Source organism: Pteropus alecto, unplaced genomic scaffold (assembly GCF_000325575.1).
Source record: "Pteropus alecto unplaced genomic scaffold, ASM32557v1 scaffold139, whole genome shotgun sequence".
Classification (NCBI taxonomy): Eukaryota; Metazoa; Chordata; class Mammalia; order Chiroptera; family Pteropodidae; genus Pteropus; species Pteropus alecto.
Window position 1 is genome coordinate 2,627,209 of NW_006443567.1, and position 21,316 is coordinate 2,648,524.

The 21,316-nt window shown below is 36.5% G+C and overlaps 1 protein-coding gene and 1 pseudogene across 3 annotated transcripts in view; both read left to right on the forward strand.

The window, feature by feature from the left end:
- ATP11C (ATPase phospholipid transporting 11C) overlaps window positions 1–21,316 on the forward strand; it is a 162,671-nt gene that overhangs the window by 128,802 nt on the left and 12,553 nt on the right. For all 3 annotated transcript variants that reach the window (XM_025041264.1, XM_006924186.3, XM_025041265.1), the window contains 5 exons: window positions 3,404–3,463; window positions 8,963–9,090; window positions 14,363–14,498; window positions 16,548–16,613; window positions 18,848–18,951. In XM_025041264.1, the coding sequence (XP_024897032.1) occupies window positions 3,404–3,463; window positions 8,963–9,090; window positions 14,363–14,498; window positions 16,548–16,613; window positions 18,848–18,951 (494 nt within the window). The remainder of the gene's footprint in view (window positions 1–3,403; window positions 3,464–8,962; window positions 9,091–14,362; window positions 14,499–16,547; window positions 16,614–18,847; window positions 18,952–21,316) is intronic.
- LOC112472885 lies at window positions 11,433–11,551 on the forward strand (annotated as a pseudogene).

Below are 21,316 nucleotides of genomic sequence, written 5' to 3' on the forward strand. Positions count from 1 at the left end.
CAGAAACAATGTTGTAACCTGCTCAGTGCATTGTATTAGGAGGCACATGTTGTCAGTGTCTCATTCATAATAATATTAACTTTGGTAATAATTCAAGTGGTGTTTTAGAGGTCTCAAGACCCCTCAAAATTGCTCTGTGTAATAGCATTTGAAAAGAACATTCCACTACTACAACAGACATTTCATTCCGAGTTAAAATCCATTAGTATTATTATTTATTCACTCAGATTTTCATAGATTTGGCCCCTTATCCTTTCAATATATCCCCATCATTTTTAAATATGTTATTGTGGTAAGAACACTTAACACGAGCTCTACCACTTAACCAATTTTGAAGTGTACAATACAATATTAACTATAGGCACAACATTGTACAGCAGATCTCTAGAACTTGCTCGTCTTGCATATTTAAAACTTTACACCCATTGAGTATCCCAAGCCCACATGATTGGACACTGAGATAGTTTTCCCAGCAATAATCTTGATTCTGTTTTATCACCAGTCATTAGAGTTACATGTTAAACTGAGCCTACATACTAATTTTTGTCTACCACAGAATCGAATTTACCAAAGTTCTTAATTAGATTCTAGTTTATAGGTATGTTATCAAGTTAGTGTACCAGTTTTAAATGATTCAAGCAATTTGAGTTTTATACCCTATATCTCACAGGAGGGAAAGCTCAGCAACTGCTTTCGCTTGTCAATTTGCTGTGATAAAGCCCAGGTCTTATTAACTTTATATTTTCTGGGGGGACAAAAGCATAACCGTGAACCCAGGTTTACAGTGTTGCTAAAGTGCCGTCAGCCACTATCAACTGGTATCCAGGCCAAACATTGATGATGATTAATAATGATAATTAACTCAAAATGTGTAATGTACTTTGCTGGTTAACAAAAGCACTTTATTTTCTTTTTAATCCTCACAAATCTCCTATGAGGCAATTAGTATTATTTCCACTTAAAATATGTGGCAGTAGGGCTCAGAAAATTTAACTTGTCTTTGGTTCCCCAGCTAGCAAGTGACAGAGCAAGATTTTCATACTAGCTTTACTTAATTCTAAGTCCAGGACTGTTTGTACATCATAATTAGGGTCTATTGGGCCTTGGACTCAGGGATGAGTTGTTATTCTTTCTTACCTCCTGTAGTAGGAGAGCCCGTGAAGATTTGCTTTAGAGATATGCCTACTAATCTGATCTTTTCCTAGGCATGGTTTGCCTCTTTAAGATTTTGGCCTGCAATTCATTCAGCTGCCACCAGATGGAAGGAATGATCTGTTATGGAAAACAAAACAAGCATTAAAATATCTAGTGTTTATCAGTGGTCAGGAATTGACCCTATTCAGAATTTAAGGGAATGTTTATGTAGATGGTGTACTCTGTCTTCATAGGATCTCTATGCCCATTATCATCTTAGTTATTGACTTAGAGTATTCCTTTTTTAGTGCTTCCTTTTGTCCCAAGATTTCTGAGACTTTCAAGCCTTTTTGGCTGAACTAAGAAGCCTTCCTTCCTCTTACCTTGCCATTGCATCTTCAGTTCCTTATTGCCCCACCCCAGAAGTACTTCAGTGACAGATCTTCTTGCCTTCTGGTTTTCCATGCAATCCTCCTTGCATAATTCAGCCACTTTTCAACTTATCCTCCAGAAACTTTACTCTCCTTTGTCTAAGGATTTAGTCTGGCTTTTAAGGCACCCCATAGTCTGACCCTGTCTTACCTTATCTGTTTAAAATATATAAGGCCTTAGCTTGGTTCCTGCTATCAACATATCCTGTTCATCTTTAGCACCTAGTTCAAATTGTAACTTCTTTATTCATTCAATCAACAAATATGTTTGAATGTGTTACCATGTGCCAAGCACTGTTTTAGGCCCTGAGGATTCATAATGGAATAAGACAGGCAAGGTCCCTGTTCTCATGAAATTTACATTCTAGTGGGAGAGTCAGACCTTCTTTGCCCACCAAGCACCCTCAAAATTCTCACTAAGCACTGCCTCCTCCAACCTCAGAACTTTTTTTGCCACTTTTGTGGTCAGTTGATTTTTAACAAAGATGCCTATGTGATTCAATGGAGAATGATTGTCTTTACAAAAATTAATTAAAAACGGATTGTAGACATGGATATGAAATCCAAAACTATAAAACTTCTAGAAGAAAATAAGAAGACATTATTATTACTTTCATTAGTCAAAACACCAACCTACTCCACCATCTTGACCGGAAAATAACTTTTTTTTTTAAAGTATGATTCTAGAAATGCTACCTACAGTATTCTGCATTCTACCAGAACCGATACATACAAATGAGTGTTGCCCTTCCAGATGATGATACATACAAATGAGTGTTGCCCTTCCAGCTCCAAAGAGCTACCACACTTATTCTGATGCATAGGAGTTATTCAAAACATGTATAGCACTTTTCTTTAAGAACATCCTCTAGAGCGTGTAGTATATTTACTTAAATATCCTCAGCCATTGCAGGTGTTCATTCTTTGAGGATGCATTGGATTTTTGAAAACAGCCTCAAGTCTTGCGGCCTGGTAAATTCCCTAAGTGAGAATGTATGGCAGAAGGAAGGAGACTATTTTTCTTTACTATGGCTCAAAAATGGGCTCTTGAAGGCATTGCCCAAAGAGAAATCCAGAGATATCATGAACAAGTGACAGCAGCATTCAGATAAGGTCATAGCCTGCCTTGATGGATGACACTCATTTGAAAATATTGGTTCTGCTATTTTTGCCTGAAGTTATTAATTTCAGTATTTGAAGTCACACCTAGTAACTTTTAAAAGTGCCTTATGAATTCTGCACTTGAACTTTTAAAATATGTTTTTAGTGTTCTCCCAACCCCTTAAGAGTAAGAAGTGTCATTTTGTTTTGTTTTTTGTATTTTCCACAGTGCCTCTTTTGCATATAGTAAGTGATCAATATTAATATGTTAATTGGTAGTCGAGATAGTAATAAAGGCAGTAAAGCATTAATTGGTACTGTTAGTGTCAACATACACTGTAATTATTTCCTGACTATTTATTGGCATTAATTGACTTAAAATATACACTTAAAGCTTTGTGTCATTCTACTTTATGATGATTTTGCAAATCTAAATGATATTTAAGGTTCAGTACCATTAGGTGTTTGTATTGTATGAGCTCATTTCTTCCCTAGAAGAAGAATAGCAAGAGTTTCTTGTGAAGTGAGATCTCTTCTCCATTGATAGGGCAAAAGTTGGTATTAATATGAATTAATCATTTGTTTTTGAGTTGCTTCCTTACAGCTCTGGAGTGCAGACTTAATGCATTTTGATACTTGAAAGACTTAGAACTGACTAGATTATTGGGAGTACAGTTTCCTGTTTTAGTTTAGAAAGTTAAGTGAAAACATTAACACTTTTCTCCATTTTTTTCCAGAACCTTTGTTTCATTTTGCCACAGTTTTTGTACCAGTTCTTCTGTGGATTCTCACAACAGGTTTGTCATTCTAGTTATTTGTTATAATGTAGTTTACATTTGCTATTAATAATTTACCTTTTTATGCAATGAATTATAGGGATTAGAGGAGTATGTCCAAAGTAAAAGGACTTGGTGTTTTGTTTTGTTTTGTTTTGTTTTGTTTTGTTTTGTTTTGTTTTGTTTTGTTTTGTTTTGTTTTGGGTAAAAAAAAATGTAACCCTTTCTTTATCATACCTTTTAAAGGCAATCTAGGTACTTTCAATGTGCAGAGATCGGTTATGACATAGGTCTACAGGCCTATGTATTGTCCTCCTTTTCTAGAGTCATGCTGTGATGCTAGAAAAGTTGCAATACTTTCTCGAATTCTGCAAAAAGAAAAACAGATGTAGATTTCTGTTTTGTTTTGTTTTGTTTTGTTTTGTTTTGTTTTGGGTTTGGTTTTGGTTCAGCAATTGATCTTGGCTTGGTTATAACAGTAGCAGATATTTGTGTCTTTGCTTTAACAATGTTTCTATTCATTACTTTCTTTTGTAAGTTATTTAGTATATTCACTTGGAGTTAAGATGACCTTTAAAAGAGTATTCTGATTTTTTCTTAGTATCACTGTACATAGCATTTTACAGTAATCCTAAAATGTTATAGTTTAATATTTCATTGAATAAAATCTCACACCTCTGCAGTTTCTCAGGTTGATTTTCTAGAAAAATGTCGATCTTCAAGCTGGCCACAAAGCTGTGATTCCTAGATAGAGCTTTGGAGTACTTTACTTGAGCAACTCTACCTTTTTTGCCCTCTATTTTCTGAATATTTATTACATAAAGAATATGCTATATGTTAACTTGATATTTAAGTGGTGAGATGAACAGGCACATTTGTCAGTTTGTTTTGAGAACGGAAATGGATTTTGCGTTGCTTCTAGAGGAAGTACAGCAATATACAGGAGCTATAATGCTCATTGACTCAAAAATTTTCATAGTTAATTTGTGAGTAATTCAGTGATTTCACCAAGCTGAGCTACTGGTAGCATTGCCACAGGTATTAGAGACTGAGGTTCTAAATTTCAAGGCATATTTAATTCCTCATGGTAGACAGTTATTTTTTTTCTGATTTCTTGGCAGTATTTTTAAGAATATATTCTTCTCAATGAGAAGTAACTGCTCTTTCTTTTGAACTTGCCTCTTTGCCATATGGTATGCTGTCTGTTATATCAGTGCCATGTCATCAGCCCCATGGTGCCAGTTAAGCAGATCGCTTTTTTAATTAATCATCTACTAGCTATAGGAAGTACCATCAGCCTTCTTGTATTCAAAACTAACAGTATTTTATGAATTATGGTGAGTTTCGTTTTCTTGAACATTCAGTTAACTGTTGATCAAAATGTTTCTATTCCTCACTTCCTTAGATGAATGCAAGTTTTAAAAACACATTTCAATTTTTTGGCAAAGTGCAAAAGGGAAGTTGGCTTATCTGGTTGAAACGTTTTTATTTTGAAAAGAGTCTTCTTTTGTTATCTTTTTAAAACATAGTTATCAAGCACAAGTCGTATGAAGAAAAGAAATACTTATTCCTATTAAAGCCAGCCGAGAGTCTGTGGTCTGCTTCAATTAACTGCTTAGATTTCCATAGGAGTTGATGTTTGGGTTCCTCAGTTGCTCAACTGGTATATTCATTCATTTAACAAATATTTCTTGAGTGCCTACTGTGTGCCAGGCTAAGTGCTGGAGATATAACAGTGATCAAACGTCTTACCCCATGGAGCTTGCAGTATAGTGATAGGGGAAAGATAGGCAACAATCAGACAAATATATTGTCAGGTACTGATAAATGCTCTCAAGGAGGGAAAAGCATAACAAATGAATAGAGTGTGACTGGGAAATAGAACTGCTGTTTTAGAGAAGATAATTTGGAAAGTTCTCTCTGATGAGGTGACATTTAGGCAGAGATATGTGGGAGATGAGGAAAGGAGCTATGCAGACATGTTAGAGGAAAACTGTACCAGGTAAAAGGAAGCTCTGAGATGGTGACATGATATACAATATCTTTAGTTTTTAATTTGGCCCAGTGCTATTGCTGAATATTGCAGCCTTTATTGCAGATATCTTGGAATACATACGGATAGTCAACCTTTTTCCACTCAGGTCCCCAACAGGTGTTCTCTGCAACCCTGGAACTTGGAGAGTGAGCTATGGAAAATGTAGACATAGAACCAGGATTCGGATTCTTTAAGCAAAAAGCAGCTTGCTCTTTACCAAAGCTAGAATAATACTGGTCTCTTTTCCTTCATAAAAAGAAAATATTTGTAACAGGTTTAACAAGACATAGTATCAGCTAAACCTGTTGTTTCTTTTGAGAACATTCTGTCTCCTCTAATTTTAATTATGCATCCAAGAATTATAATTTTCTCTCGTGTAACCTCAAAGTACCATAGTTGAATGAAAGTAGATTGATGCTTTTGTTTGAGGGAAATTCAAGACTAAATTACACACCAGTCAATCTGAGTTATTATTTCAATTTTCTCATTAGTGAAAATGGATAGTTTTCTATGAAAATATAGTGTTGTGTGCCTACAGACTAGTCTTCTCCCTTGAGAATTAAAATGAGTGTAACACCTTTTGGGGGTACTTTTAAATTCAGTAGAATATTTTTGCTGAGCCTAAATCTTTGTATGTGGGAAGTATCTTCATGTTCTATGTAGAGCTGTATTTTTAACTTCACTGAAAATGTCACATGCATATTATCTTGCTTGGTCTCTACCTCAGGCCAGAGTTGTCCCTTCTTCTGGACTCCCCCAGTTCTTTGTACACTCACTACTCTGTTTCCCCCTCTAGAATTTGAGCTCTTTGGCAGACAGGGCATGAATCTTCTCTGTCTCCAGTACTTGTCACCCTAGTAAGCACTCACTAAATGTTTAAGTCAGTTAATGAATGAACTACTGCTCTATTCAAGTTATTTTTAAATACCTTAAATATTTTTCCATAAAGGAAAATTTACAAGATTAAATCAGTCCTTTGCAAATGTGTTATAGCATTCAATCTCTACTCATTCATTCATTCAATATTTATCGAATGCTTTTTATATGCCAAGTTCTGTTCTAGGAGCTCAAGATTGTCAAAGTCCTCTAGCCAAAGACCACTGGGAACACACTCAATTGTAGTTGATCAAATTAAGTTTTTACTTACTGCAATGAGGAAGAATATACATGAGGAACAGTGGGGCCTCTCAAGGAGAGGGTGATAGAAAAGTCTTTTAAGATTTGGGCTTAAGTTAGGTGATTTGGAGAAGAATTTAAGAATTTGGGCCTTGCTTCAGATTAGGTGCTGTCAGTAAGCAGGGGTCATTTAATGACTAGGCATTTCAGTAAATCTTAACCAGGAAGAATGAAGACAAGAAAGAGGTTAACACTGTCATTGGTCCAGAAGCAACAGTCAGTCAGTCACATTAGCCAGAATAGGGATGTCGGTCATTTTCATGATTTGGACAGTATTCATACTCTGTGTTCAGATGTGATTAAGGAGTTGTCTTGTTTTTGTTTTGATTCGTCATAGTCACAGAATTTTGATGTTGCATTTCTGTGAAATTGTACATGTTTGATGGGAGAACACCCATGCCTAGCTGTGAGTGCCAGGCCAGCTCCTAGATGTCAGGGGTTGCTTTGCTCATTCTTAAACTATAGCTGTCAAAAAAATAAAAATCCATACCCTCATAGAGCTTGAATCATAGTGGAAAGAAACAGTATAAACAATAAATTTATAATGTAAGTTAGAAGATAATCGGTACCGAAAAAAGATAACAGGATAAAGGGGGAAAATGTGCCTGGGAGAGAGGGAATGGCAAGTTAAATCAAGGATGGTCTCACTGAGGTGACATTTGAGCTGAGATTTGAGGGAATCAAGGGAGTACTATCTGAAGAAAAAATGTTCCAGGCAGGGCAACAGCTGGTTCAAAGGAGGTCTTAAGCCAGGGGTGGGCCTCACATGTTAGAGATACTATGAAGAAGCCATTGCATCTGGAGTAGAGTGAGCAAGGAGAAGGAGAGGTTAGAGATGGAGTCACCATATAGGAGAAGCTGAATTGAGTGGGGCTTTATAGTCACCCCATTGTAGAAACTTTTTTAATTTTCAGAAATAAAGATTCCCTAGAGAGTTTAAAGAAAGTGATGACTTGATTTTACTTATTTTCTAATAGAGCTACTCAGGCCATTGTGTTGAGAACAGACTTTAGGTCAAGGGGAGAGAAGCAAGGAAACCATTTAGGAGGCTTGCCAGGGTTGTAACAGTGGAGGTACTAAGAAGTGATCTGGTTCTAAATAATTTGAAGATAGAGTCGATAAGCACTTCTTCATTGATTGGCTATGAGGTGTAGAAAGAAGTCAAGGAAGAATTCAAAATTTTGGTTCTTACTGATCAGGAAGATTTAGTCACCCCTTCCTGAAATGAGGAAGACTTCAAGAAGAGCAGATTTGAGTTGAGGGCAGGTCAGCAGTCCAGTCCTGGACATAAGTTTGAAATATGCTAGACACCCAAGAGACATCAAATGGGTTAGTGTACATATGAGGACAAGTCTGGGCTAGAGATAGATTTGGGGGAATTTTCAGTGAATGCTAGCTAGTATTAAAACCTCAGGACTGAATGAGATCACCTAGAAAGTGAATATAAAGTTCCAAACGCTGAGTTCTGGAGCACTCTAACAGAGGGCTCAGGGAAAATAAGAGACTGAGAAGCAATAGCTAGCGAGATAAGAAGAAAATCACTCATTTAAAATATTCCTTGAGCACCTAAGTGGTACCAGGCACTAAGGTAAGATAACTAGGGTCACAGATGTAGAGCCACTGACTGTGATAGGAAACATAGGAGAAAGCATATTTAAAGGGGAGGAAATTAATGAGTTTGGTTTTAGACATTTCGAGTTACAGCTGCCTATGGGACAGCCAGAAGACAGTTGGAAATTTTGGTCTGGAACCTAGAAAATTCAGAACCAGAAAGAGTTGGAAGTCATGCCCTTGTGCGTATATTTAGTTTTGTTTTTGTGAATACATTTATTTGATTCTTACTAAATCGCCATATTCAGTATCATGAATACATCCTGGAGAAGGTGATAATGATATTTAAAGCCATGTAAAATATTCAACAAAAAAACAGTGACACAGGCTGGACATTGCCTAGTTTCCCTGAGGGATTTCTGACTTATACTTAATTTGTCTTTGTTAGCTGACAGATCTTTTGAAAAGTTATTAGTTAATATCTATTAGAAATAGAGCTTATAGCATATAAACATGCTTAATAAGATCCTATTAAAAGGTATATTAATATGATGCATCACATATTAGCTTCTTTTCTGTAGTTACCAGAGTGACCTTATTTACAAAACTTCCTTTGCTATTACAGAAAATGTGAAAAGAAACTGTCTTGCTTTTTTCGAAACTGACTTATTTTAGCTTGTGATTTTTTCAAACACATCAATATCCTCTTGCAAATGATTGTTACAATACATTCCTTTCTCTTGCATTTGTTATTTCAGCCACTGTATGATGCCGCTTACCTTACAATGTATAATATTTGCTTCACATCCTTGCCCATCCTGGCCTATAGTCTACTGGAACAGCACATCAACATTGACACTCTGACCTCAGATCCCCGATTGTATATGTAAGTTGAACATTATAGTTAAAACCCCCTCAAACTTTCAAAGTTGTAGGTTTCATTTTATCTGAAGGTGTAGAGGATACAGAACTGCCCACCTGGTTTGATCACATAGTTCTGTTCTGAATTTTTACCTGCTTAAAACCGATCATTCAACAGGAAAATGACATATTTCCTAGGCATAGGTCCGGTACTTGAGTGTGTGTGAATCATTTAGTTCAAAATCATTAATTCTCAAAATGCGAACCTACATTTTTATAGAGTTCTGGAATCTTAGAGGAAGACACAATATTTTAACTACAAAAAAATAATGCCTCACACAAAGATCTTTGGTAGTTTAGGATATTGATTCCTACCTGTAAGGGATTGAACTGATGATATTATGTTAGGCTTTGTCTTGTAAACTGCCTCTGAAGCATAGCCTCTCCTCCTTTGTTAGCTCCATTCTAAAACTGTTTTGTTAAAGAAAATAATTCATCAAACCATTATATTTATTTTGTGTCAGTTGGAAATGCATGCTTTTCTCTATGGATGGGGGACTTGTCACTAGCCCCAGTTGCTTAACTTATGATTTAATTGGATTTTTATAAATTAAGCCTGTAGCTAAGGATAAAGTTGTCAATTTACAGCAAATTATAAGCATTGCTAAATAGCGGATAGTGGATAGTAAGTATAATAGAGAGACTTGGGTGGTTTATTTGTATGAAGTGAAGGTACATAAATTAAGGTATTTCTTTAACCAGAATGACTCATAAAACTCACATTTAGTTGTTAGATTTAACTTGATTTATAAAGTATATCATCATTTTAAAGGTATTGATTATGAAAATTTTCAAACATGCACAGAAGTAGCAAAAATACTATTAATATAGTGAATTTCCTGTCCTCATCACTCAGCTTTACCAATTATCAATTCAGGGCCAATTTCTGTTTTGTTAATAACCCTCTCTGCTCTATCATGGAATTATTTTGAAGTAAATATCAAACTTGTATAAAATAGTTATTTCAGTATGTATCTCTTAATAAGGACTTAAAAATAACAGTACCTAAAAATTTAACAAGTCTGTAATATCAAATATTCAGTTAAGGTTCAAACTTCTCCACCTGACTCATTTCTTTTAATAGCTTTATTTAAATCAGGTTATAAGATTCATATATTGCAATTGATTAATATGAGCCTCTTCTAATCTGTAGGTTAACCTGACAATTTATTTTGTTGATGAAACTGGATCATTAATCTTGTAGAATTTCTCCCAATCTAGAGTTTGCTGATTATATTGATGGCATTGTTTAACACGTTCTGCTTTTCCCTGTATTTGTTGCAAAGGGGTAGTTAGATCTAGAGGGGAATCATAGAAACCTTAGTAGAAATCTTACAGAGCATCGTCTCCTATGCTCTCTTTTTTAAATGAGGAACCAGGATGCAGAAATGACTGCCGAAAGACACAGAGTATAACTAGAGGCCAAACCAAGATCAGAATTTAGTCTTTTGGATGACCAGCCCTGTGCTCTTCTCAGCTGGTTGGTGGTTTTCAGACATCGAGTCAGCAATGTGTTCTGTCTTCACACAACAACTAAAGTGAAGAAGTGGGGTTTAGATGGCAGTGAGTGGAATCTCCCCATTCAGTCCCAACAAGAGCTCAAGCTAATCACCCACACTCCAATCCCAGCTCTGCCACTCACTGTGTAAACTTGCACAAGTTACTTGACTGAGATAGGCCTCAATTTCATCTTCGGTAAAATATGGGTAACAGTAGCACCTAATCCACAATGGTTTTGTGAAGATTAAATGAGTGACTATGTGTAAATGAACTTAAAATAGTGCCTGGCACATAGTAAGTTTTCAATATTAATCTTATTCTAACACCCTCCTCCACTTAACTTCAGGGTGGTGCTGAACACTTTCATACATTATGAATGTTGAAAACCTAAAGAAAACTGTTGAATACAAATTATTGTAAGGGTTTCCGTGAAGTTTTATTTACTCCACTGCAAGTGTAGATTATGAATTATTAAACAAGGGTATACTTGCCACATCTGATACAAAAATGGAAGCCTTGACGTAACTATTGCCCAGCCCAAAATACAATTTTCCTTCTTGTCCGCTCTGTTAAGACACTGCTCTCAGACCGTCGCTGTATTATAAATTGCTTCATCACTCTGAGTAGTCTTTTGTAAATATGAAGCTCTGGTCTTCATATGTGGCTCTCTCAATAGTTGTACCACTTAATATTGTGTAGAATATTGTAGATTTTACCTTCAGGGACTTAGTGACTTAGGCATTTTTCAAACATTTTGACATGAACCAAGAACACAATTGGATATTTTTATTATTTAAGAGAAATTTTATCTACAGCCATGCCACCCTGAACAAGCCCGATCTCATCTGATCTCAGAAGCTAAGCAGGGTCGGGCCCGGTTAGTACTTGGATGGGAGACCACCTAGGAAGACCAGGTTCTATAGGTGTAAAAAAAGAGAGAGAGAGAAATGTTAAAAGTAAACTAGTAAAAGTAAACTAGTTCTATAGAGAGAAGGGTATTGGATTTATTTCTTCTACAGCTTTAAAAGGCCAAAGAAAGGTCCTAGTACACCTGCTACTTCCCATCATATGGAGGTGCTCTGGCCTTTGCTGCCGGTCAGCCATTCCTCAGGTCTTCATATTCTCTCTCATGTTCTCCTGAATGTTGACTGCCATATTCTGTCTCCAACAACTTCATCATTCATCTGAGTGCACCTAGAAAGCCTCACCTAAAACTCAGCATTCCATGATACATACCTCTGTCCATCTCCCTTCCAGTGTGTAGTGTAACTCCCAGAGAAGGTCTGGAAAGACAAGGACCGCTTCCTGCCTCAGCCCAAGTCAGTGATTCTCAAGAGTCCCACTGGCTGGCAGTTTCTGGGCAATTCCTGCAAAGATCTTAAGGAGGTGCCTTCTCTGTGGCTCCCAGTTGCCTTGGGAATGGGACTTACTGGCTATGGGAAGAGCTTGCTTCTAGGAAGCAGCTACCTCTTCCTCCTGCAATTTTTTCTAAGGCAAACAGCAGCACAGTGCTTTATGCATCCTCTGTACTTCAGATACCTTCATGCACCTTGGAAACCTTAGTAAAAAAAAGTTGGGTATTTGCCACCTTTTCAGGAAACCCCACAGTACTCAATACCAACTGAACAAGGACCAGTTTCGTTTACATTACAAAGGTGTTTCTTATTCCATACAGCCCAGTGACATTCTTGGTAGCATTGATGACCTGTGTGCTATTTGAATGATTAGATACCTTTAGATAAATGTTAAGAGTAATTTGAAATAGACACCAAAAGAATTCCATGCAATTTTACTTCATTAGAATCGATGGCCTTATTTAACATTCTGACTTGTACTGAGGGGATTGTTCATCTGATCTCAGAAGCTAAGCAGGGTCGGGCCCGGTTAGTACTTGGATGGGAGACCACCTAGGAAGACCAGGTTCTATAGGTGTAAAAAAAGAGAGAGAGAGAAATGTTAAAAGTAAACTAGTAAAAGTAAACTAGTTCTATAGAGAGAAGGGTATTGGATTTATTTCTTCTACAGCTTTAAAAGGCAAAAGAAAGGTCCTAGTACACCTGCTACTTCCCATCATATGGAGGTGCTCTGGCCTTTGCTGCCGGTCAGCCATTCCTCAGGTCTTCATATTCTCTCTCATGTTCTCCTGAATGTTGACTGCCATATTCTGTCTCCAACAACTTCATCATTCATCTGAGTGCACCTAGAAAGCCTCACCTAAAACTCAGCATTCCATGATACATACCTCTGTCCATCTCCCTTCCAGTGTGTAGTGTAACTCCCAGAGAAGGTCTGGAAAGACAAGGACCGCTTCCTGCCTCAGCCCAAGTCAGTGATTCTCAAGAGTCCCACTGGCTGGCAGTTTCTGGGCAATTCCTGCAAAGATCTTAAGGAGGTGCCTTCTCTGTGGCTCCCAGTTGCCTTGGGAATGGGACTTACTGGCTATGGGAAGAGCTTGCTTCTAGGAAGCAGCTACCTCTTCCTCCTGCAATTTTTTCTAAGGCAAACAGCAGCACAGTGCTTTATGCATCCTCTGTACTTCAGATACCTTCATGCACCTTGGAAACCTTAGTAAAAAAAAGTTGGGTATTTGCCACCTTTTCAGGAAACCCCACAGTACTCAATACCAACTGAACAAGGACCAGTTTCGTTTACATTACAAAGGTGTTTCTTATTCCATACAGCCCAGTGACATTCTTGGTAGCATTGATGACCTGTGTGCTATTTGAATGATTAGATACCTTTAGATAAATGTTAAGAGTAATTTGAAATAGACACCAAAAGAATTCCATGCAATTTTACTTCATTAGAATCGATGGCCTTATTTAACATTCTGACTTGTACTGAGGGGATTGTGCTATTTTTGACAGATTTTAAACTTAATTTTAATCTGTCCACATGCCTTTTATCAAATCACGTAATTTGGCTCAATTGAAAAAATATAAAGGGTACCCCAAGACCAAAAAAGGTTAAATTCCCAGGAAAAAAAATCTCGATTAGTAATCAAAAATATTTTAACAATTGTAGTTGGAAAGCTAAGGTAGCTTGGTTGAGAACGTATGATTTGAAGTCAAGCAAATCGATTGTATACTAGCTCTGTCCCTTACTAAATGAATGAACTCTGGCATGCTGCTGTACTAGTAGTGGTTCCCAAACTTTACTGCACAATACAATCACCTGGGGAACTTTAAAAATATCCGGATTCCCAAGTCATGCCTTATATGCCAATTAAATCAGAATGAGTTTGCGAGCCAGGCATCAGTGTTTTTCAAAGATCCCCAGGTGATTCCAATGTGCATCAAAGTTTGGGAACGATTATGATACACCTCTTTGAGGCTCATTATTGTAGATGGGAGTGATAAGAATACCTATTTCGTGTGGTTTTTATATGGATAAAAATGGGCAATATATATAAAACTCTTAACCTAGTTTCCTGACATATAATAAGTACTCAATAAATAGGAGCTATTATTATTGATTATATTATTGTTATTAGGCGGCCAGAATTTTAACTTAGAAATGCTTAGATAGTTTAATCCACTGACTCAGGAGGTGATTACACAAAGATAAACCTGCTCAGTCTGGCCTTTTACCAAAAGCCTTCCAGTCCCTCAGGGGAGTAACTACCTTCATTATAACAGGGTCAAACCCTATGTGCACTTTTGGCATTTCATCATATCTTTAAATAAATGGCCTTCAGAGATTTGTTAACCTGTGTTTTTTTTCTCATTTCTCAATAGGAAAATTTCTGGCAATGCCATGCTACAGTTAGGCCCCTTCTTATATTGGACATTTCTGGCCGCATTTGAAGGGATAGTGTTCTTCTTTGGGACTTATTTTCTTTTTCAGACTTCATCCCTAGAAGAAAATGCAAAGGTAAAAAAAAATGTCATTACATCGTTTGGTTTCATAAGCATGGCTTATCTTTTTTCCATAGGCACTGGATCTGTCATACACATACTCTAGCTGTAATCATTTTGCAAACTTTTTTAAGTTACAGTATTTAGTTCTCACAACTTCTTTAGAACAATAAAAGTGTTGAAGTAAGAAATTGCTTCCTGTGTGCATGGCTAACTAGAGAGCTTATGTGCAAACCTTATGGAAACTTAACTTGGCTGTAATTTATTGGACGAACAGAGTTCTTGGGACTTCAGACTTTGGATCCCTACACTTTGATGTGAGCAAGGCCTTTTCTGTTTTAAAAGCGAAGTCTGGCCCCACTCAGTTCTTATTCACAGTGGCCTTCCATGCTTGGAGTTCAGTAACCGCCATTCTTTGGAATTCCCTTCTCTTTCTCCTTCCTTTCCACATGGTAGCATAGTGTTTTCCAGAAAAACTACCCTGGTCCTACCAGTGCCTTCCTAGCAAGCAACTACATGGGTCAGCACGTGCATTTGGATGATTTTGCCCTGGCTGTGCTGTAGGAGGGAATTGCTGGTGGGGTGAGGTCTTCCCGCAGCCACACAGTAGAAAATCAAGCCCATCACTTTGCATGCTGATTTCACTATGTTCCTTTCTATTCCTGGGCTTCCTCTTTTATGATCATTCATTCTTTACATTCTAATGTGAAGCAAAGCTAAGATTCAAAAAGAATTTACTGAGTACAATGACTATGTCTAGAATCTAGACAGTCAGCATCTGTTACAGAAGTGATAGGTTCAGTGGATTTGAATACTTTGAAATTAGGTACTACAGTCAAAACCTCTCTAATTTAGACTGACAGAAGTCAATTTAGTATGAATCCATTAAAATTATTAATCACTGAATAACTTTTGAGGAAATACAGATCTAGTATTTTAGGGTAGGCACATGTAGCACTTGCCAAAAATTATACTCTATTAAATCTCTCTGCATGTCCCCAAGCAAGTCACTTCAGCTTTCCAAGTCAACTTTTCCCATCAGTAAGAAGGGATTAGATTTTATGATTTCTCAGATCCCTTCAGCTTTATGACTGAATCTGTCACTCCCACTTTTTATTTTTATTTAACACATAAGTTACATAGAACTAACTCTTGCTTTAAAAAAAAATTTTGTTGTAAAATAGGTGGATACTCTCCTGCAGGCCTGTTGACATGGTTCATTTTCTCAGCAAATTCTTCAGGTGGTACATGAAGAATGTACCCAGCCTGTGTCCAATTCATCACCCATTTTGAATTCGTGATGTCTGGATTAATTACATTTTGCTGTATATGTCACTATCCTTCTAAATATTTGCTAAAATTACAGTAAGTGTAAGGACTGCTATCAGCAATTAAACGTAACACCCATGTATGATTTGATCAAATTCTTTTTTTGCTTCTATTAGCCTTAATTTTTTGTTTTTATTTTTTGAAAACCTTTACATTTCATTTTCTGTTTTAATGTTATGCATTCAGATCTTGACAGCATTTGGTAAGCATATGTGCCATTCATTGCCATCGTTTGGATTTATACATGGTATCTGCTTTTCTTTGATGTGCACATGCTGACAGCTCTAATATTTACAGCCAAAAATTAGACTGTGTTTTAGAAATATGAGTCCATTTGTCTGCAAATTAGTCCTTATTTCAAAGCTTTAGTTTTATATTATAGGAAAGGCCCATATATCTTCAGAGACATGAGTGATCCATTGACTTGTTTTGATGAACATTACTGTTAGTATAATAGGGTTTTTTCCTGCCTTTATCATACCAGCGTTTTCCCTGTTTGATGCCACATGGAATAATGGTAATAAATTCTACCAACCATAAATGTAGTGTACCTGACCAAGAAAATTTAAGGTCACAGTAAAATCTAGTATTTTGGCCTGAACTTTTGATCAGGTATTTCCCTAAACAAGTCGTACAGAAATCTTTGGCAGTTACACATGATATTAAACTTGGCTTTTTATTTTTTTTAGGCAGGCTTGTATATTCTTGGTACATGTAATTGTAAAATGTTTTTCAGGTATATGGAAACTGGACTTTTGGGACCATTGTTTTTACAGTCTTAGTTTTCACTGTGACTCTGAAGGTTAGATTTTTATTTATTCAAATATATTTAACTCCATTTTTATAATACTTTCTGGTCTTATACTAATATGTGTTTCTTGTCTATAATTCTTTATTTTTATTGCAGATCGTATCCAAGTCTGAATGCTTACTAAGATATGTATGATATTAGAGATTTGGGCATTTGTATACTACTTGTGATTCATTTTTTACTGTATGTTGTCTGTCTTCTTTAATGTTACATAACTAAGAATGCCAGGCCTTAAAGGGATTTGGGTACTTAAGACAGTTGAATAGGTGTCCATGAGTGAGATAATGTATTCAAAAGAGCTTGGTACTGATGAAATTTTATATAATGTATTCATCACTGAAATTTACCCATATTAGTGATGAAATGCATAAAAAATACAACAGATAACATACAAGAAGGGTAGTTTTGGCAAAATCATTTGCAGCCATGTCATAATGTCTCCGAAGCCATGATGAGTGCTACCCTTGAGGCTCATGAGTTGGGACTCTCTTACAGTTGAAAGCATTATCAGATTCTTTTGATAATTCCAATAATAAACACCTCACATGGGGTCCAAGAATAAGTTACCCTTAAATGAATTCCAGTGTGCCTAGTAGTCAGAACTAGAATTCAAAAGTATAATTGACAATAGACTTCTAATCATTTCCCCTCTAAATTTTTATTCCTGGTTAATTTCTTATACCAAATAGAAGTAACATATGTTTACATCTACTCTTTCAGTAATATTTTAGAACTACAAAAAATGTTACAATTCATTTCAGTTTAGCTACTTACTAGCAGCATGTCCTTGGACAAGTAACTTTCTCAGTAGCTCCATTTCCTCTTCTGTGAAATGGAGATAAAAGTAGCACCTACCTCTCTTAGGTTTTTTTGTAAGAAGTCAATTAGTGATTTTATATGTATATAACTTAGAATGGGGTCTGGCACATAGAATGTGCTCAGTACAATAAATACTAGTTGTTATTTATTATTTTGTTTCACAGGATCATGATTTGAAGTGGAAACCTCCCCACCCCATTTTTCCCCTTGGCCTTGTGTGTGGCCCCAGGGCTTCCAAGTTCTCTTCATAAAGTTGGCCATACTGCAATGTCTTTCACGTGTCCCTCAAAGATGTCCACTCCCTTTTCTTTGGATGGGTATTATTGTGACATTTTCCCAAGCATCTCAGAGGGTGTTAATTCAAGACTGGGTTACATTAACAATGTTATCAACATCCTGTTTATGAGTGAGAAACTGTAACAGAGATCAGAGGACCATGTTACAGCTAATAACAAAACTGAGATACCACCCCTTCTTCAATAATTAAATGCCCTGGATGTTAGTCCCTGTGGCCCTGAAATTTTAAGCAAGCGAAGAAACTGTAACAGTGGAGGACCATGTCACAGCAAGTAACAAAACTGAGATACCACCTCCTGTTTAATAATTTAATGCCCTGGATATTAGTCCCTGTGGCCCAGAAATTTTTAAGCAAGTGAAGCAGGCCATAATTTTTGTTTTTAGATTGCATTTGAAAATCCCAGGTTCCACGATCTGAGGAAACAATCAGCCCTGGCAGGAACATGAAGGGATTACAATATAAGGCAACTGAAAATGTTATTAATTTAATTTAATAGATATGGGTTTTGTAGTTGAAAATTACACTGCATAGTCATACCCATAATCCATTGCTACATGATGCAGTTATATAGAGCTAGTGTCCTTTGCATTTAGTAACCCCCATCTGTTGTGTTTGAGATATCATACTCCTTTGTATAGTCTATATACCCTTCCTAGCTACCCTTCTCCTACTGCTTTTCAGTATACCTGCCTCCTCCAGCTAGGCCTTCTCCTTTTGCCATCATCTCCCTGGCCACTACTACCTGAGGACTTGGGGCTCCAGACTCCTGGGTGTTATCATTACCTCATTCTTCGCCCTTCCTTCAGTAGTGAGAACATCTGTAACCTCATACCTACTAGCTACTTCCCTGATCACATCTCCACACCTGTACTCTAGAATCTAGAGAACTTAGGGCAGAGCTCAGCTCTTTCATCCTCTAGCTCTTTGAAAAGCCTGGACTCTGTTCTGCTTTTAGTTCTATTCACTTGTGGAAGCATGGCCCAAGCTAGATCCTCCCATAGGTATCATATAGTATCATATAGGTATCACAATTATCAGATGCCATAGTATATTATTGCCTGGTGCAGTTTGTACCCATCATGAAATCTCTTGTGTTGTATCTTTTCAGCTTGCCTTGGATACTCATTTCTGGACATGGATAAATCACTTTGTGATTTGGGGTTCTTTAGCCTTTTACATATTTTTCTCATTCTTCTGGGGAGGCATCATTTGGTAAGCAGCTGTATATGCATGAGTAATATGTAAATAACAAAATAGGTATATGTATATATATATACATTGGATATGCAAGCATTAATTATACTTTTAAAGTTTTGATTGTGTAAGATGGCAGGTCTTCAATATGAATGGACTGGAAAATACTTCTAGCCAATAACACTGCTAACTTCAGGTAAGATTTCTAATATAAGTATATAGACTACATAAGTTACTCAAAAGACCTACCCTTTTGGTAGCTCTTGTCCAAATCTTTCAACTTGAAAGTGTGTAAACATCTCTCTATGAAGTGAAACCATAATTTCTAGCATGACCTTCCATGTGATTTGATTTCTAGTGGAAATACTGATCCTATAAAGTTTCTATACAATATAGTGGCTACTAGACACATTAATTTCTATTGGACCCTATTCTTTCTTTATGGTATATAACTATCCTTCATGTCACTACAGATGTGCTCAAGGTATAGAATATATACCCCTTAATACTTACAGTATTATATCTTAAAATCACCATCTCATTGTTTTGGGGGTAAAGGCAGAATCTACAGCTTGGCCTTAAAGTTCATTCAATCCATTTTGGTTTAATAAATTTATATTCAGAATTCATTTTGTGCAAGGTACTCTATGGGACACAGAGATGAATAGACTGTACTCCTGGCTCAAGGAGTTTAGAGTCCATTGAGGGACACATAGCTGTGATGGAAAGAATTATAAGGAATGAAAATAAGTTAAATTTTCATCTCTTTTCCTTACTTCTAGCAGCCTATATAGTTGACCCACCAAGGCCTCCATAGTCAAAAATCCCATCTTTTGACTCACAAAAACTTAAAACTATAGTCATCCCTTGGTATCCTCTGGGGATTTGTTCCAGGACCCCTGCAGATACCAAAATCCGTGGATGCTCAAATCCCTTATATAAAATGGCATAAAACAATGCATGTAGTCGGCCCTTTGCATCCGTGGACTTCTAATCATGGATCAAAAATACTGTTTTCCCTCTGCAGTTATTTGAATCCATGTATGCAAAACTGGATATACAAAGGGTCGACTGTATATTTACCTGTGTTGTTCAAGGGACAACTGTATTTCCTTTTTAAATATCACAGTTGTTTTCATTAATCAGTGGCTTTCCCTGACAAGGATGCCAGTAGCAGAGAACATGACTAGAGTAAGCCATAGGTTAAGATTCCAGGAGTATGTATTTTCACTGGTTTGACAAAATCATACAGAACATTACATGTTATCACAGAGATGTAAGGACCATGTTTATGTCCCTTGAGACTTAATTAGAAGAGACTCTTATTGTTTCGAAAAGCTTTTTTAAATAAAAGCCTTAAGAAACAAAAATATGAAAACCCTAATCACTTAAGGAAGTACCGCTCCAACAAGTGTAATTACAGCATGTATTTGGCACCTATATATATAATTATGGAAGCAATGAACCTGAAGGAAATCTCTATTTTCTTTAATAATATACAAATGAATCAAAGTTGATTAACCAAATGTAATATACAATTGTAAGTCTGCCAGAGTACCATAATTCTATGAATCTGTGTAATTAGCATCTGAACTAATTATGCAAAATTTCCACAAGAATAAAATGTGTCTAGTAAACTAAACAAGTTTCTAACTCTTACCATAGACTGTTCCTTATTGATTTAAATAAATCTCTTAAGTGATTAAGACTTCATCATACCTGTTTTGATTCATTAGAGATGCTTACTAAAAATGAAATATTAATCTTTTGTCGCTTATAGTGCTGTCTTTAAGTAGAACTGTCTGAGTTAAGCTACTTACTACATGAATATAAAATTTTATTATAAAGCAACCAGCAAAGTGTGACTAGAAACTATGGGAAACTTCAGCTGAGTGCTGGTTGCAGTTAATATCTCTGGACATGTTCTACCTGGAGGCATTTTAACACACTCCTCTTTGGGAATGGGCAGTGAGAATGATGATTTCTGAGCCCCAAACCCAATCCAGGAATATCTTCATTTTTTTTACTGCTCCTCTGCAAAGCTCCATAGATGCCATCGAGGTAAAAAAAAAAAAATCTAGAGATATTAATCACAGAGTATTGTGGATATTGTGCGAAGGAATACCCTGTGACCAGCTGTCAGCTGTCTTGCTGGACACTTATTGGCTCAGTTAACTGCCCAGAAAATTAATCAGGGTGCTCTTCAAAATGAATTGGGCGTAGAGCTCTGCAGAAGTTTTTTTTATATGATAAGGACCCTAGAAAGCCTGTTTAGTCCAGACCTCATAATTTTCTCCACTTTACTGTTCTACTTACTTTTTATTCCTCAGTCTGGTCCTCATATATGCAGAGCCACAATCTTGATTTTATCATGTTCCATAAG